The 18299-nt window shown below is 44.0% G+C and overlaps 2 protein-coding genes across 3 annotated transcripts in view; both read right to left on the minus strand.

Annotated features, from left to right (window-relative positions):
* C10H3orf52 (chromosome 10 C3orf52 homolog) overlaps positions 1 to 6478 on the minus strand; it is a 32933-nt gene extending 26455 nt beyond the window's left edge. Inside the window, exons 1-3 of the mRNA XM_038346460.1 lie at positions 6381 to 6478; positions 6029 to 6188; positions 650 to 785 (exon numbers count right to left, since the gene is read on the minus strand). Coding sequence (XP_038202388.1) covers positions 650 to 785; positions 6029 to 6166 — 274 coding nt within the window. The 5' untranslated portion in view covers positions 6167 to 6188; positions 6381 to 6478. The remainder of the gene's footprint in view (positions 1 to 649; positions 786 to 6028; positions 6189 to 6380) is intronic.
* Positions 6479 to 8517: 2039 nt separating this feature from the next.
* Tmprss7 (transmembrane serine protease 7) overlaps positions 8518 to 18299 on the minus strand; it is a 36537-nt gene continuing 26755 nt past the window's right edge. For both annotated transcript variants that reach the window (XM_038346458.1, XM_038346459.1), the window contains 6 exons: positions 16978 to 17088; positions 16067 to 16183; positions 15043 to 15214; positions 13214 to 13482; positions 10915 to 11051; positions 8518 to 8688 (listed from right to left, as the gene is read on the minus strand). In XM_038346458.1, coding sequence (XP_038202386.1) covers positions 8518 to 8688; positions 10915 to 11051; positions 13214 to 13482; positions 15043 to 15214; positions 16067 to 16183; positions 16978 to 17088 — 977 coding nt within the window. The remainder of the gene's footprint in view (positions 8689 to 10914; positions 11052 to 13213; positions 13483 to 15042; positions 15215 to 16066; positions 16184 to 16977; positions 17089 to 18299) is intronic.

An 18299-nucleotide genomic window follows, 5' to 3' on the forward strand; every position in this document is an offset into this window, starting at 1 on the left:
TAGCTCACAGCTTGTCTCTATAGTTACAAATGCTGTAGCGCCCTCTTCTGGACTCCGTGGCACCTGCACTCATGTGCACACACCAACATCACACACACACACACACACACACACCTAGATGCAGGATTTTAAAATAATAAAAATTAATATCAGAACAACCTCAAGAACCAGTGAGAAAATTTTAAAAAGAATGGTCTTCATACTTCTTCAGTTTTAAGCAAAACACACACACATACACACACACACAGAGAGAGAGAGAGACAGAGAGAGAGAGAGAGAGAGAGAGAGAGAGAGAGAGAGAGAGAGAGAGAGAAAGATTTGTATATATCTCACACTCACACAACATTATTCCAAGCCAGTTTTGTCCTATTTGATTTTAGCTTCTGTTTTTGTTTTTTGAGGCAAGGTACCCCCTAGCTGGCCTCAAACTCACAATATAGACCAAGCTGGTTTTTAACTAGAGAGTCCTCTTCACCTTGGCCTCTCAAGGACTGGGATTACAGGTATAAATCATGCCCAGTTGCCCAACCCTTGTTTCAATTCGTGCTACAAATAGTAAAATCACAATGAGTACATTTTCCATTTCAGTGTAAGCCACAGCTTTTGACAAGGTCTTCAAATGTGTCAACAGAGTCAGTGGAATCCTTACCTCCTATAAGGCATAAGCTTATGGTAATCACTACGACGAAACACAGGAAAATGGTGACAATGACCATCCACAGTTTACATTGTCCAACCACCGTCTTGTTACAGGGACTCCAGGGACTTTCCTTGCCCTTGTCTGGCTAGAAAGTAAAGAGAGATTGTGAGGTAGTCATCGGGTTTCGACAAATAGTATCAAAGTCCAACTAGAGACCAGTAACCCAGAATTCAGGTCATCAGTCATCTGGCTCTTAAGCTCAAGGGGTTACTCTACACTGAATCAAACTAAGAACAGGGCGGAATAGAGCCTCGAGAGGAAGTTAGTCACAGGCCCTCTGGGAGTTCTGAAGGGGAGATGGGAGGCAGGATTTTGTTCTTAGAGTTTTAAATTTTTGTATTTCTTTTATTTGTTTCTATTTTTTCTTTATTTCTTTTCTTTTTTTTTTTTTTTTTTGGCAGAGTTACTATGTGTAACAGCTCAGACTTTCCTGGAACTCCTTTTGTAAACCTGACTGGCCTTGAACTCACAAAGATCTGCCTGCCTCTGCCTCTCAAGATGCTGGGAGCTGGATTTAAAAGGCATGCACCACCACTGCCTGGCTTGTATTTATTTATAACTCACATAAAAACTGTATATATTTATGGAGTTCAATGAGATAGTTCCAAACCCATGTGTCAGGTATAATGGTAGATCCATCAGCTCCAATGTTTATCATTTCTTTTGTGTTAAGAATGTGTAAACTCCTCTCGACTAGCTGCTTTAAAATGTACAAGTCATTGTCAACCATCATTTCTCTACTGTGCTACAGAACATTGTGAAGCATTTACTCTGTCTATACCTATTTACCACGTGCTCCCCATCCCACTGTTCCTTTCCCTTGCTGGGATAATGATGTTTCTGCTCTCTGCTTCTGTAAGATCAACATTTTAAACTTCAGTGTACACGTGACAATGTGATATTTGTCATTGTGTATAGAAGAAAGAGGTTTTGAAGGTATTAAAAACCCAGAAAACAGCATTTGCTGATCATAACAGAACTACCTAAGGACTGGGACGAGGTGCAGAAAGAGACAGGAAATTGAGATGAGAGCAAAAAGCTAGCGCCCACGGCAAAGCAGCTGGGTGTTAACTTTAACAAAAATTACCTCAGAGATTTAGTTGGTCTATGGTTTAATATTTGGTATTCATGGTTTGGGTCCATGGTCAGTTAACTCCATGGCAGAATACCACAGATGAGGGAATGTGAGGCCATTCACCTCAGAAATCAGAAAGCAAAGAGAAATATGTCAAAAGAGTTGGGCACAAAACATAACATTCCGGGACAAACCCCCCAAAATACTCTCTCCTAGTACACTCTACCTCCTAAAAGTATCCAGTATTTCCCAGTCATGCCATCAAATTATGAATTGGGATTGGAGAGATGGCTCCGGGATTAAAAGTACTTGCTGTTCTTGCAGAGGACCGGGTTCAATTCCCAGAATCCACTTGGCAGCTTACAGTTGTTCATAATTCTAATTCCAGGGTACCTGACACCCTCATGCAGATATATATGAAGGCAAAACACCAATGAACATAAATAAAAACTTTTTTGAAAAGGAAAAAAAAATATGAATTGAGCAACAGACAAGCCTGTCAGTAAAGTCAAATCCCTCAGGATCCAATTATTTTCCATAAGCCTTATCGCTGTACACTGTTGCATTTGGAAACCAATCCTTAAACATGAGCCTAGAGTGATGGCTCAGGTCCAACAATGAAGGGTTTGAGTGCTGTTAAGGTTAGTTGGATCTAATTTGGTGTGCACCACTGATCTGCTGAGAGGCCTCAGGGAAGTTCTTCCACAAGGCGCCTTCTATATATGCTTGCAAACTCCAACTTACATTCGATAATTGCATTAGACAGCCATGGAATTTCCAAGACTTTTCTATGAAAACAAGAGATCCACCACCTCCCTGGGTAAACTACTAAACACGTGACATTCATAGACATTGGCAGGACTGTCTATCTTTGATCCAAAACGTTTGTCTTCTTGGCTCAATTAAGAGCAGTTATTGTAAAGACTAGGGGTAAACCTGTCAGAACACGGGAGAGTCTGCACTTCCACCTCTTCACTGTGGCATCGAATCTAAACACACCTTTCATCCGAACACAAAAGAATCCGTTGATTCTTGTACTCGACTGAACAATGCACAGCAATTGGGCTAATTTGTTAGCTCAAATAAGCCTTGGTCGCCACAGAACACTCAATTTACTTGGCTATTGTTAATGCAATGATGATGCCATCACTTAAGACATCTCTAGGTTGCTGAGTCGGGGCCCAAGTGGTGAACCAGAAAAGAAATCCAGAATCACCTTATCACCTACAATTTCTTTAGCAATTTTTGCCCAACAGTATCAACCTGTGATAACAGTTGACAAAGAGGAGTTCAATGGCTCACATTCCTTTTCCTCTACATTCCAAATCTAGATTAAGGAAGGAAGAAAAATTCTTCACATACTCTCCTAGCTTACCTTTTCCAAACAGAAAGACACCTACAGTAATGGGATGCTTATGATCTCAGTACTATTCCCTGCCCATCATCCATTTACCCATCCATCTGTAATTCCCCCTCATCAGCCAGATCTGCCATTCTGGTCCTCATACGTCATTTAAAAAATAAATATATTACCTAACTGTATATATTTATTAGTAATATAATTTGTAATTGAGGCAACTATAAATGAAATGATATAAATCAAGTCACATGTATTTATCTATACATGATAAGATCAGTTAGCAGGGGCCAGCAAGATGGCTCAGCAGGTAAAGGTCCTTGCAGCCAAGCATGACACCCTGAGTATAATCCCTGGGACATGCATGGTAGAAGAAAAAAATTGACTCTAGAAAGTCATCCTCTGATTTCCATATGTGCAGCATGGCACATGTAAACACACACACACACACACACAGAGAGAGAGAGAGAGAGAGAGAGAATAAATGCAATATTTTCTTAAAATTGATTAACAGCATAGACCTTGAGACCCTGGATCCCTGGGTCCAAACTTTAGGGGGCTCCACTATGAGAACCTGAGCAGTTTGGCTGCATCTCAGAGCCTAAGTTTTTTCACTTAGTTCTTTCATCTGTCAAACCATGGAAACTAGCATCCCTCCTCCTCTCCCACTCCACTTTCATTTCTGTCACTAATAAAACACTCTGGCAAAATCAACAGAGAGGAAGAAGAAAGGGCTTGTTTGACTTATCCTTCCAGGCCACAGGCCATCATTGAGGGAAGCCAGGGTAGGAGCTCAAGCAGGAACTTGAAAGAGTCCATGGAGGAATGCTGTTGGCTGGCTCCCACACTCGCTCATGCTTAACCAGTTTTCCTATTGCCTAAGGGCTACCTCCCTAGGAATGGTAGCCCCCACAGTGGCCTGGACCCTGCAATATCAATTGACAGTCAAGACAATCCCTTGCAAACGTATACCAACCCGATACAATTACTCAGCTGAGACTCCCCTGTCGGGTGATTTTAGGTTGTTGCAAGTTGTTTATGGTAACTAGGACAGCTCCTTCTAAGTTGGTAGTAGTTAACTACATTTACGTGTTATGGTATTTCACATAAAACAGGTTACAAATATACAAATATAGTATGGAAAGAAGAAGGACTTAAAGAAGCATCAAAGTCAGAACCTATTATCACACAATTTAAGACCTTGATACAAAAATCGTAAGCATCTGAAACCTGGACTGGTGCAAGCCTGTCCTTACTGAACCCCATTAATTGACCTTTCATGCTGAAATGCATGTCCACCTGTTCTACAGAACAGAGGGTGATTAACATATGGTGGGGAGGGTGTCCACCCTCTCCTTGCTAAAATGCCACCATTCAAGTATTTCTAGAAAGCCCTTTGGGTTCTCGGGGAGCCCTTTGCCTTCCCTCCATTCCATGGGTCATTAGAACTTTACTATTTAGTGGCCTACAAAGCTGTATTACAAGGAAGTCTAGCGCATCTGTACCGTCTGACTAACAAGGAAGTCACTAGGACCTGAAAGCACAGTCTCCACAAGACAGGTGCTAAGCAATTATAAAAGTCTAATACTCAGCATGGATGTGGCGTGTTCTCAACTGTTGTTCACGGGCAGCCCAGGGCTCCCAGAAGCGCATGGAGCCTGTGATGTTATATAGCTTCACAGCCTTGTCCCAGGTCATGAGTTTTTTTTTTTTTTTTCTGGAGAATGCTAAATCTTTGGGGTTGTGCTGGGCCTGGTTGACTTGAGACAATTAGCTCTAATTCCCATGCCCAGACCCTGCCCTGGAGGATTATACAGAAAGTTCCTGGCTATGGCTACCTGCACTTGCCTTCAGCCATATTTTCCAAACTTCATTCCTCTGTGGTCCCAGTTCATGCAAACCTAAGGTGCCAACTTATTCTCCAAGGTACTTATGAAGTAAGATATTGCCACTCTGTTTCCAGGAATCACTGTGGGCCAAGAGTAAAGTTTTCAGGCTTTGAATTTTCTACTAAAATCAGCACTTGGGCACAAGAGAGATGAAGGTGGAGCAGGGTGAGAGAACCCAGGCTAAAACGATGTGTCCTGGGAATTGAGTGAGCCCAATAAAACTCATCTAACCTTAGGGGTTACTCAGAAGACAGGTCGCTCAGAATTCAAGCTCTCTGATGTTTTACAAGTATTTGATCTGTGGATAAAGTTCAGCCACTGACATGGCTGAATCAGAAGAGTTTAACAACCTGCACACCCCCAAGGACTTCCTCCGAGATGAAAAGACAGCAAAGCTATTTCTGAGGTAAAACTTTGATATTATTTCCCTTTTTCTGAGCCGGTAAATTCGCCAGGACCAACCCTCAGTCGGGCCGCAGTTCTCCTCCTTGTGTTCTTTGCCTATCTCTCTTCCGGAGGAAGCAATGACCAACGTAGGCGAAAATAGTGTGTTTGAAGATGGGGGAGGGCTGAGGACATAGAGCCTATATCTATAGGAAGTGGTAGACAGTATGCCTCCAGTGGTGGTGGAGTACTGAGGGGGAAGGGAGAGGAGGGAGAGGTGGGAAACAGGGAGAGAGAGCAAATATGAATCAATCCATCACTCTCTATTCTTGCGAAAGAAAGAAAAAACAATTTTAAAAATTCTACAACTTTCAAACAGTACCTCTACCTCCTAATCGTTCCTCTCCATTGAAAGGAGCAGCCACGCCCCACTCCAAGGTTCCTGAAGTGTCTCTAAGTGAGGTCCCTGTAGTGGAGGGGTCTAACCTAAGACATTTTTGCTTTCTTTAGCCTGCCCCCCTCTTTGTGTGTCCTGGACGTTAGAATGGAGGAGCCCTAGCACTCTTAAGCGGTGTCAGGACCCTTTCCTGCTGTCACATGCCGCCAGAGCCCCAAGTCCTTACCTGGGCTGGGCTAGGGCTCTCCGCGGAGGAAGGCTGGATCTGGAGGCTGAGAGGCGTCTGTTCTTCCTGCTCCCTCTCCAGCTCCAGCGTCGAGAGCTCCAGCTCTTCCCTGGGCGATGGGGCTCTGTCCTCTTCCATGGCAGCGCAAAGGACAGACGCTCTACAGAGAGGGAAGACCCAGGCACCTAAGGGTGCAGAGTCCAAGACAGGGAGAGTCCTCAGCTCACACTCCACCCACCTGGCGCGGCAGGTAGACCTGGGGCGGCTCCAGATCTACCTGTGGTGGCTGGCCTGGAGGGGAAGGGCGAAGCCAGCAGGAGGAGGCTCTCTGGCCTTGGACAGCTGACTTTACCCCGGAAAAGTAGTGGCAGGTGGGACCCTGCTGCCTTGGGCTCCAGAGCAGAGGGCTGTTTTTCTGGTTTGTTCAGGGTGCTGCCTGCAATGCGTTTCCCTGTGGATGGACCCAGACTGGATCACATGGCCTGATTGCAAGCTGGACTGTGGCAAGGAAGGGATTGGCTGGGCTGGGGGCGGGATGCAGTTCCCAGTGAGCCATCTCCCAGACCACTGTGTTGCTGAGACTTACTCCAGTTCTCACTGTCTAGCGAGGGGCTCATCTACCGAATCAACAAACAGGCATGAATAATCTTCCGTGTGTCGGGCAGCCTGCTGGGTTGTGAGCACAGGAAGATGAGTGTTACCCAGCAGCATAATTCCCCTTGCAAGCTGATTCAGCCGTAGGGGCAGTGCCAGTATCGCTGATAGTACTTAGTTAGGACAGCCTGTTTGGGAAGTAGCAACGTGTTAGTTTTCCACGCACAGGGTGTTACTCGGGAGAGAAGACAGTGACAGGCAGAAGCAAGGACTCATAAACGTTACTGATTTACTCGTTGTTTCTCTTTGAGAGGAGGGACCATAAACACACCCCACCTGGGGAAAAAAACACAGCGCCTGTGTCGGTAAGCACACACATACACACAATGTCCTCCACACCCTATGCATAGTTTACAACTGGCTTAGTGAGTCTGGAATTACATTTGTACGTATACACCAAAGTGTGGTTTGGGTGTTGGTCCAAAGACCTTGCCTCTCAACTTTCTGTGCAAGCCATTGCACTCCCTCATTCCCTTCCCCCAACAGACACAATTACTAAGACCAATTTGGGGACTCCAGAAATCTTGGGAATATTTTTAAGTGTTGGGATCCATCCCAGGTAAATGGTCTATCCCTGGGTTACATACCCCAGTACCAGACAAATGTTTATTCTTAATCCCAAGGAAAGTCTTTTAGAACATCAAAATATGTTCTGTGAACCAAAAATATTCATGATCTCAGGGCAGTCAGAATTTTCCAGTCATTTTTTCTAATTTGGGAAATAACACATCCTGCTCTCTCTCCTTTCATTTTTGAATTTTCTCTGCAGTTCTATGCAGTATTCTGAGCCCTGTTTAATAATAGTATTGTTATTTCTCCTTTGACTTTGTTTAAGGGAAAATAATATTTTTTTCCTCCATTTTATTTGTTTGGTGCTATGGTTACCTCTGGACTCTGACAATGAAAATATTATTCTAGGATATAGAAGCTCTCTAAATTAAGGTAAATCAAGAACTAGAATGTGTTGAGCAGGTACTGTAGACGTACTGTTTTTCAAATCATTACTAACTTTGAAAATAAAAGAAAATCTTGACAATTTAAATTTTACTAAAACAACCAAAAGCCAGGAGATAACATACCGGAGAAGTTTGACCTTCAGAACACTTACCCAAAATGCCTTTGGCCTTTCGCTGTTGGCCACCACTATCAAGATCAAAATTCCACGGGCGTATTTCCGTCCACCTCTGGCCATACAGCTTTCTACCACTCTAGTGAGGATTGCAAACCCATAGTCTTGTCTGGGGTGGATCCATGCTTAGTTTTGTGCACAGGTAGATTAGTTTCTCCGTATACAGCATGCCCCTCTACAGCCATGGTCCGACATGATGTGGGCAGAGCAAATTGGACTGGAAAGCAACACCGTCCCTTCCTCCTCTGCCAGTTAGTGAATTTTGCCTTATGTCTGTTTGTGAGGTACCACTGTTTTGTGCATTGGGTTTTGTGAGAATGCCAACAGTCAGGTAAGGCTTCCCTGAAATATCTTAGCTGTGTGCCGTACTTGTCTCCATCCTTGCAAGCATCTCTGCTCTCACTGGAACACATACGAAGGACGCCTATCTTAGTTCTCACTTTACTTTAGAAGCTTGGTTTGTGACAGGACTTAAGTTTTCTTCCATCTATGAACCAATAACATTTTGACATCTTAGAATGAATATCATTACATCCTTGGGGAATTTTTATGGAATACATATTAATTTGTTTACCTTGCAATGAATATCAGACGAGCTTAATCCGGCATTTCCGGTTGAAAAATAGGATTCGTTTTATTGATGATAATTACATTCTTTTTCAAGAATCGATCACATAAACCACAGTTAAAAATCCAACTGGTACAGTTACAAAAGAGAAGGGACATACTTATGGATCCAGGGAACAAAGTTTGACACCCTTGTGTAAACACCAGGAAAATTTGGTCTTCCACATCCATGTCCCCAGCTAACAATGCCGGTCAGAATCCATTTTCCATCACTCTTTCTTCGGCAAGACAAGGGTCCACCTGAATCTCCCTACACAAAAAGATAATGTGAACATGATGGCATGTGTCTCATGAGCACCAAGTCCAGCATTTAGGTGTCAGATACATTGTGCTCATTCCAACATGATTTTGCTTGTGTGACCACTATGAAGGAGAAAGCAATTCTCACCAATCTTCAAAGAATTAACTACTAGTAGTCATTGCAGCAACAAAAAATACTAGCAATCCTAGGGGCTGATATCTAATTAGCGACGGCTATATGCCCGGTAGTGTCTGGGTTCATTTCATTATCATACAAATCATGGAAGACTGACTTCCATCTGTGGGCCATTCAGCTTCAGCAGCTGACTCATTGACCCAAGGTGAAACGAGAAATGACTTAGTCATCCAGATCGACTTAAGCCACCCCAAGAGCTGCTGGCTGCCAAATGTTTTCATCTGGGAATGCCTCTGACATCTCGGTTCCACAGAGCAAAAACTATAATAATTTAAGGGTCAAACAGTCCCTACATCCTAGATCTTTAAGTGCAATATCTGGGGTTTTGTGTTTCTATTTTGGAGGGTGGGTAAAGTTACAGCTTGGATATGAAGGTAAGAGAGTATCCCCTGTATCTCCATTCAAAAATTTCATAATTCGTTAGGTAGATTCTGACTAATAGAGAAATTGGGTCATTATTGTTGTTGCCAGCTCTATAGGTCTGATTTAATGCCCAATCCTGTGCTCTTGTGTAGAACACAGCTATATAGTTGGCCAGCCACAATGAGCACCTGATGTACAGTAACATTAGGATTAAGAAAGGAACGGGTTCCCATCCCACCCAGGCACAGTCACTGGCTGTGTAACGTGGAGGGGCTCTATTTACGCTCTGCTATAGGATAAGGGTAAAGGGGTGATGTGAAGGAATCTATATACAGAACCTTGCCCAGTACTTGCTATATCAGTATGATAAGATGAGGTGCTGGCATTGCAACTAAAGTCGGCAAGATGTGGGAAAGGCCGCCACTGCTCTTTGTGCTCTACATCCTTTAGTTGTTCATTGTACATCAGGAAGGGATCTGTACAGATTGGAATTAAAGGCTCAAAGTAGTATCCTACAGCTATCCTCATTGCTCCCAGGGCAACCGTGGAGCCTACATGAGTGTGCTCTGACTCGGCCTCCTTCCTCTTCCCTTCCCCAGAATATGCATCAAAATGAACCCTATAGTTTTGGTGCTAAGCGAACAAGTAACAACATTGAAGTACTCTGTGTGTATCTATGTGTGTATGATATTTTTTCTGTCTATTCTTTTATTTTTAAATGAATTTATTTATTTCTTTTACATCCCAGCTGTGTTTCTCCTCATTCCTCTCCTTCCAGTCCCTCCCCTCAGCCCCCTTCTGTTCCCACCTTTCCAATCCCCTCATCCATTTCTGTTTAGGAAAGGGCAGGTCTCGCATGAGTATAGACAAAACATGGCATAACAAGTTGCAGTAAGACTAAGTACCTCCCTGTGCATTAAGGCTGGTCAAGGCAACCCAGTATGAGGAGTAAGGTCCCAAAAGCCACTCAGTATGAGAAGTAGGGTCCCAGAAGCCAGTAAGAGTCAGAGAAACCCCTGTCCCCCCTGTTAGGAGTTCCACAAGAGGACCAAGCTACAGTTCATGCTGGAGAAGACATGGAGCAAGGGGAACATTCTTCCTTTGCTGGTGGGAGTGCAAACTTGTACAGTCACTTTGAAAGTAAGTGTAGTGATATCTCAGAAAACTGGAAATCAGTCTACCACAAGACCCAGCTAAACCACTCTTCAGTATATACCCAAAGAATGCTCAATCATACCACAAGGACACTTGCTCAGCTATGTTCACAACAGCTTTATTTGTAATAGCTAGAACCTGGAAACAACCTAGATGTCCCTTAGCTGAGGGGTGGTTTAAAAAATAATGTGGTACATTTACACAACGAATTGTTACTTAGCTGTTAAAAGCAAGGACACCAGGAAATTTGAAGGCAAATTTCCTTCCTGGATGGTGAAGAAACCCGGACTGAGAAAAGCAAACATGGTATGTACTCACTTATAAGTGGATGGTAATTTTTAAAAGCTGTTCTTCTTCCATGTTTCCCTGGTCTTAGGCAACTGACTCATAATTAGCATCTGGGTAATTCAGATGAAGGAAGGACAAGGCCTTCCCTAGATAGCTCCGGTATTGTGTAGATCGAATGTGAATGTGTTTACGGCAAGCATGACATGCTAGGCGAGGGGAAGGCAGAAGACTTACTTTGCAGGCATCGCTCTTGCCAGACATAACCCCTGCACAGAGCATCCTGGACGTGATGATCCCGTAGGTGGAAACACAGACGGTTTGATCAATGAGCTCTACCTCTGCTTGCTGCAAAACAGGGGAGCCTTTCTTATCTGAAAGACACAGGAGGATGGATATCGTGGTGACAGTAAGGATTACACTTCTTCCAGGTTTCACCTGCGCAATCAGCTCAGATTTTCTCCTTGAGGCCTCATTGTGCGTCTCTGGAGGTGAATTCTATTAGCCCCATTTTGCTTCCAAAGAAATGAAGCCTTGTGAGATTCAGGTCTTGCCCAGTGGTACACAATTAGCAAGGAACAGCAGAACACAGCCAAAGATTTGGCTTCAGCACCTTGGCCACTGTGTCCTGTGGGACTGAGCCCTAGCAACGTTTAGTACCTGTGTTTATAGTCCAAGAGTGCTCCTCAAAGGGAAGTATACAGCTGATTCATGAAAATCTCCAAGGAAGCCCTAAAAGTGACTTGCTTTTCTATGGCTTCTTCCTTTCTAACTTGCCTGCCTATAATGAGTCAAAAACATACATATACACTCATGCTCATCATGACTCTGTCTCGAGTGAGTTGGATAGTCTCTTCCACTAGTGAGAGATGACGAAAGTATTGGTTATATTTTTATCAACTTGACAAAAACTGGAGTCATCTGAAAACAGAGAACCTCAATTAAGAAAACGCCCCCATTCAGACTGACTTTCAGACAGGTTTGTAGAGCATTTTAATTAATGATTGATGGGAAAGGATTCAGATACATCCCTGGGCAGGTGGTCCTGGGAGGTATAAGAAAGGCAGCTGAGGCCGGGCAGGCAGAGGCAGGCAGATCTCTATGCCTTTGAGGCCAGCCTGGTCTACAGAGCGAGTTCCAGACAGCTAGTGCTATACACAGAGAAAACCTGTCTCAAAAAAAATTAGAAAGAAAGAAAGAAAAAGAGAGAGAGAGAGAGAGAGAGGGAGGGAGGGAGGGAGGGAGGGAAGGAAGGAAGGAAGGAAGGAAGGAAGGAAGGAAGGAAGGAAGGAAGGAAGGAAGGAAAGAGAGAGAATGCTGAATAAAAGCCCGAGCAGCAAGCCAGGAAGCCTCATCCCTCCATTGTCTCTGTGTTTCGGTTTCTGCCTCCAGGTTCCTTCCTGCCTCAAATTCTTGCTCTCACTTTTTTTTAATAATGGTCTGTAAAAAATCTTAGTGCAGTAAAATAAACCCTTTCCTCCTCAGCTTGCTTTTGGTCATAGTGTTTCTCACAGCAATAGAAAAGCAAACTAAGTCAATAAAATCACCAGGCACAACAACATGTAAGCAGAGTTACAAGTGTGTGAACAGCTGCTGTCCCTCCTTGGGATTCTTAGACCTCAGCAACCTCCATTTGATAGCAAACGTCATTACTTCCATAAGTTCACAAGGGTGCTGAGACTCTGAGAAACCACCAGAGAGGATCTTTAGAGTACCACACCAAAGCTCAGGAACAAACTGAAAATTTTCATGTACTATACCTGCCCTTTCGCCTTGGAAAAGACATCAAAGGGATCTGAGATCCCAGGAGCAATACTTGAGCACTAACCCTTGGGGAAACATTCAGGCAGTTTTGGATTCTCTTCCTCACTGTGTATTTAAATTCAGCTACAAATCATGAGCCAGGGGAAACCTGGGCAAGTTGGATAGTGAGGCTTCCCAAGCATACAGCTTGACCTTTACCTGCCAGAAAAGATTCCTTTTCTGGATGTGTGAAGGGATTGCAAAAAGCCATCCCCACTGGGGGGACTGACCTAAGATGCTGTGATGCCTGGGTCAGAATTTGCAGTCTGAGGTGGCCCCTGGCTGGATTTCTTTCTCACTCCCATCCCTTGGTTGCTAGTCCTGGTGTGAGACATGCTTACATAACCTTCCAGACAGCTGTCTGGACTGGCACAGTAGGGTATGCATATGTATGCTCTCTCCTTTACAAAATGAATCACTTCTTTAGATGAAAAGGAAGCCTAAAAATAAAAAACAAAAAAAATTGTCTAAAGTTTGAAACTCCTGAGTTTGAAAAGGGCTCATGGCCAGTCCTGCCTTGCTCATAAAATTCCTCTCTCCCTTTATTAATTGAGTCCTGCTTGTTGGAGGACAGGTAAAACGGTCAAAAAAACACAGATAATAATACCCCCTTCCAGGGCCTCCCTCTTCACTGAGATGTATACTCAATCATCCCTGGGAATGCCAAAGCATTAGGAGGGCCCAGATGTCTTCCCTTTGTAGGGCAGGGGAGTGACCATTCACTCATACACACCTGCTTCGTGCCTCCGCCCCCAGCCAGTCACCCAGCACTTCTCCCCACTGCGCACTTTCTGGCCAGCTGGGGGAAGACATATTGGCTGAATGATCTGTTTCAGGGTCTCAGGCCAGGCTATACTGAGCTGTAGCAAAGCAATATCATAGTCAAAGGTTTGACTGTTATAGTATTCGTGGACCACAATCCTTCTCAGTGGAGAGACAAACTTGGCGCTCCCCTGCACATACATCCCAAGGTGTGCAGTCCATGGAGTGGGGTCAGACAGCCTGGTAGAAAAGGAAAGAAGCACAGGGTTAGTAACTGTCTGAAAGCAAGTACTTACAGAGCCATGATCAGGATGCACAGAGGAGGGCCTTACTGCCAAGCCCTGTCTTAAACCCTGGTTCTGTTCAGTGTCATAGCAAGATCCACAACCTCCCTTGTCTCCTTGCTAACACAGAAATGATGTAAGTTATCATAGTAATAGCAAGTTATAGCTGTATTCCAGAAAATTCTCTCAGTGGTATTTTGAGAAAATACCTCAAAATTTTCTTGCCTTCTGTCCTCTCATGAACCAACAACACACAGGTCAAAAATATGGGTGTCTTCAATTAATTTGTTACTCTTTTATTTATGCTAATAATATAGACACACAAGGACAGTAAGGTATTGTTTGGGGCCCCTTTTTTAAAATTCAAATGAAATGACTATCAACAGATTAGACACTGAAGGGCTTTAAGCCTCAGAACATTATTGAAAAACTTTCCTGTGAGCTATCAGAATTTTTGCAGATTGGTGTAGTGGTTGCTCAGGCCTTTGCCAGTCCATCTGAAAGGGGCACAGAACTCCCTTTTAAGCTTCAGTCTCCCACAGAATCAGTGTAGCAACCAGGGAGAATATGGGCGCAGAGGACATGGAAACTTTGGAAGAAAGCTAAGGATGTGGTTCAGAGAAAGACTAGCATCATATTTGGAGCAGTTATTTTACTTATTGATGAAGTTACTTCAATAATTAGCATGAATCCTGTAAGTTCCAGGGAAAGCTAAGATTCAAATTGTATAACTTCACTGTAATACTCTACTTAAAATTTTGGATTAATTAGTGTTTTGTTTTACTTAAGATCCAGCAGATCTTAGACAGGTTTAAGATATTTGTTTGTTGGTTTGTCTTTTTTAATTTTTTTGTTTTTAGATTTATTTATTTTTGTGTTCACTGGTGTTTTGCCTGCATGTATGTCTATGTGAGGGTGCCAGGTACCCTGGAACTGGAGTCCCAGACAGTATAAGCCATGTTGGTGCTGGAAAATGAACCCAGGTCCTCTGAAGCAACAGCCAGTGCTCTTACTGCTGAGTCATCTCTCTAGTCTTAGGAGTAAGGTTTTAAGTGAGGTTTTCTTTTTTATTTTTTTAATGTTTTGCCTTTACCCTTAGTTCAAAGAGAATCTGTCCCTTAACAACCCTACAGGCAAAGGCAAACAGAGTCCTTCTGATGCCAGTCCTGGCTTCTGGTACCCCTGCCTCATCCAAAAGAGATCCATGCTCTCCAACTATCCTCCAGTACTGCCCTCCTCTACATTCCGTACACTGACTTGGGTTTGCCCCTGTGGTTTCAAAGCCAGTCTCCATTTCCTCAGCCTAATGAAAGTATCTCCAGCCTTGGTGATTCCGTTGTGTTCTTTTTCTTTATATCAATGGTATCTAAAAACAAAACTGGCGTATAACTGGTCCCCCCCCCCCACCCAAAGACATAAAGGAAACCAACTAAATTGTTCATTTCCACTAGAAAGCTTTTTCCCCAAACTGGAGGTCAGATATATGGTTTTGAGAGTAAAGATTGGGACAGCCTACCTGTTTCCGTGGAAACAGTGGGCTGCTGAGAGAAGCCACTCCCTGGAGATGACGGAGGCACCACAGTAGGCTGATCCAACAAAGTGAAGGCTGACCTGCCATGGCCAGGTCCCTTCTTGGGAGTCAGAACCCCCAACGATGCGATGGAGGGAGGAAGAGCCCCTGCTACAGCCTTTAGGAGAGGAAGGGTCATATGACTGAAAGGCAGACAGAAACAGAAACACACACAGAGAACCAGAAATTCAATCACATTATGGCTGTGTTGGGAACTGAGTCATCAAGCCATCAGTTGGCAATCTCCTGCATATCTAGCAGAGAGGAAATCTATAGGTCTATCTGGAATCAGGGCCAACACAGCACCCCTCCTTTGCTCCTGAGAGCATGCCCTGACTTGGAGTCTCTACGCTGATGCATATGGGGTAGGAAGGCCTTGTAGTAACAGCTGACATAATCAGCAGCTCATGGAGTTAGGTGATGTGGGAAAGAAACAGTAACTTCCAAATCTAAAAGAACTGAGACTGTCTTTGAAGTTGTGCTAATCTGAGAGAAGGTCATTTAGAAGAGAATTTGTAAGTCCAAGAAGTGGACAGCTACTGAAATTTAGTTATCAGAGCCCTTGCTTTTCAGTGTAAATGGCATCAAAAAGGATGGATCGTGAACCTGTTGCCTCATGATTAATGAAAGGTCACATGGCTGAGGAGGACATCTGGCATAAAGAACTTTGGTGTTGTCCTTATGGAGAGTCATAGCTAAAAGTCATCCACTGGAGTCCACTGCTTTACACACAGGTGATTTCCTCCTTGATTTTCTTGTGTGTTAACTCTTTTATCAAGGAGGAAGCTGGAACAAACCTCAGAGGTTTTTATTTCTTTGGAATAATGTCGGATTCAGGTCACCAATAAGTATTGTTATTTCCTAGATCCAGAGCAACCTCTGTTTGAGGAATGGTACTCTGAGGCCATGGACATGACCAGTGGATGAAGGAAGAGAGAGACATGAAGCAAAAGAAGCCACTGCTACGCACTGCAGCCCTCTTCGTCACTTCCGTCTGGACAATCCACGATCCCATCACACTGCGCATTTTGTTTCCTGAAGCAGATGTCATTGCTGCACTTAAAGGTCCTGTTGGTGCACGGGATGCCTAAAAATGAGCAAAAAGAAGGAACACTTTGGGTTTTTGTTGTTGTTGCTGTTGTTGCTTCTAGCCAGAAACAGATTTGAGGGAATGACATGGAACTCTGCGAAGAGTTATAGTCACAGCACCCGTGTTTTCTGCTCTGAAAAAGGCTGGCAGAATAAATGGGGAACCCCACAGGGACATGTTTCTTCACCTAAGCAGATCCCTTGGAAGGCAGGCCAATAGCACACAGCTGAGAATCATTCCAACTGCCTCTCCACACTCATGATGAACACAAAATAAAAAAAAAAAAATTGACCATATCAACGGCCTTGGGTCATGGCCTCTTAGCTATCGCTTAGTTTTATTCTCTAAGAAACAAAAAAGTCACATTCACATCACATGCTGTCTTTTTACGGGAAAAATAATGAAGTGATACTCTGAATTTTACAATGCATTTGTTCACAACCTATGGGGTTAACTTTCTACAGCCGTATTAGCAGGAGTCCTCACAGTGTCTGGCAGGCTCCTCTCTGACAGACCGTCATTGTCTAACCTACAGCTAGCATGAAAAGCCAGTAAAACCATGAAAATATGCCAATATTTGCACGGGAGCACATCCAATTCCACCCCACCTACTGTGAGCAAGTATGTCATTGTTTTTTTAGGCTGGATAGGATTCTCCGAACAAGAGATATCAGGGCTAAAACTGAGAACAGTCTGGGGAAACTGGGGCAAGATGATCTCTCTGAATGCAACAGAGCTTTTGGCTGACTGAGGTGCTACAGAAAGAACAGAGCCCTGTGTGTCTTGCTCACTCCGAGTGCAGTTCTGCTCATCCTGGCCATCCTCACAGTCCCAGAAGCCATCACAGACCAGAGGGCCGCGCTGCCGGAAGATGCTGGCATTGCAGGCAGGTTTGGCAGTCACTGTGGTGAGAGACAGACAAGTTATGAACACAGGACATCAGCTGGTCTCCCTGACGACCAGCAGTGTCCCTCTTAAGCTGTGAACCTTAACGTGGCAAATGCAGGGGAGTGACAGAGTGTGTTTTTTCTTGAAATGACACATCCCTGGAAGGAAGCAGAAGTTCGGTGTAACTACTTTTTCGGGTCTTGGTTTTGCTATTGTGTAAGTGCGTTTAAATCAGGTGGTTTATGTCACGTCAACTCATTGCTTCATAAAGAATCATATTTTGTTTTCCTTTTGAGATAAGATCTCACTGCGTAACCTTAGCTAACCTGGAACTCACTATGCAGACCAGGCTGACCCCTGAACTCAAGGAGATCCTCTTGCCTCTACCTCCTGAGTGACAGGTTTAAAGATGTACTCCACCATGCCTGGCATAAGTAACCCTTTTCTAAGAAAAATAATCCTCCTCATCAGCTATGACCTGAGTTGAACTTGCCAACCCTCCTGAATAAGGTGCAGGGGATTGAAATGGGAGCTTTTGTCTCATTCATTTCTTTACCTTGGGTCCCTAACCAAAAATAATAGGTGTTCACAAAAAGCTTGGTGAATGAATTAATGTGAAAGCACTTTAAAATTGTTTTATTCTGATAGATGTATACCCTAAACACCACCACTTCCTTTTTGACATGCATCTTGAATTACCTTCACAGCCACAGCAGGCACAGTGCACCAGCAAATGCTAGGCTTCCTGAGCCTCCTTATTCCCCAGGAAAAGTGAGTGCACTATCCGCCCCATTCTGCAGCACCACGATGCAGGACAATCAGACGTGCTAGGGAGTCGAGTCAAAGCAGGAACTCAGTTTATTACTGTGAGCGTCAGCTTATATATGTGAAGTGACATCCTGTGAGATGGGGGTACCTCCAGTCAATGAGAGGCAGCCAAACCCTCCTCCTGCCTGGAGGGGCATCTACCCAGTTCTCAAACTCAAGCCAGGCTTTTTTTCTGCCCTATAGTCTTCAAGGCATAGGCTCTGAGATAATTTTGGCCCAACATCAAGCGCCTGTAGAAGGGACGTTTTCACAGTGATTTCGGGATTGTGAAATTAGCACTTTTACTGTCTCTGCCTGGGTCACCAGAGTATTTCTCATCCTAGCCCCTCTGAAGAGTGAGGAAAGTACACTGCTACCTTGAAATAGTTGGTTGTCTCCAACAGGGCCCAGCTGACAA

The sequence above is a fragment of the Arvicola amphibius genome, chromosome 10 (genome assembly GCF_903992535.2).
Source record: "Arvicola amphibius chromosome 10, mArvAmp1.2, whole genome shotgun sequence".
Classification (NCBI taxonomy): Eukaryota; Metazoa; Chordata; class Mammalia; order Rodentia; family Cricetidae; genus Arvicola; species Arvicola amphibius.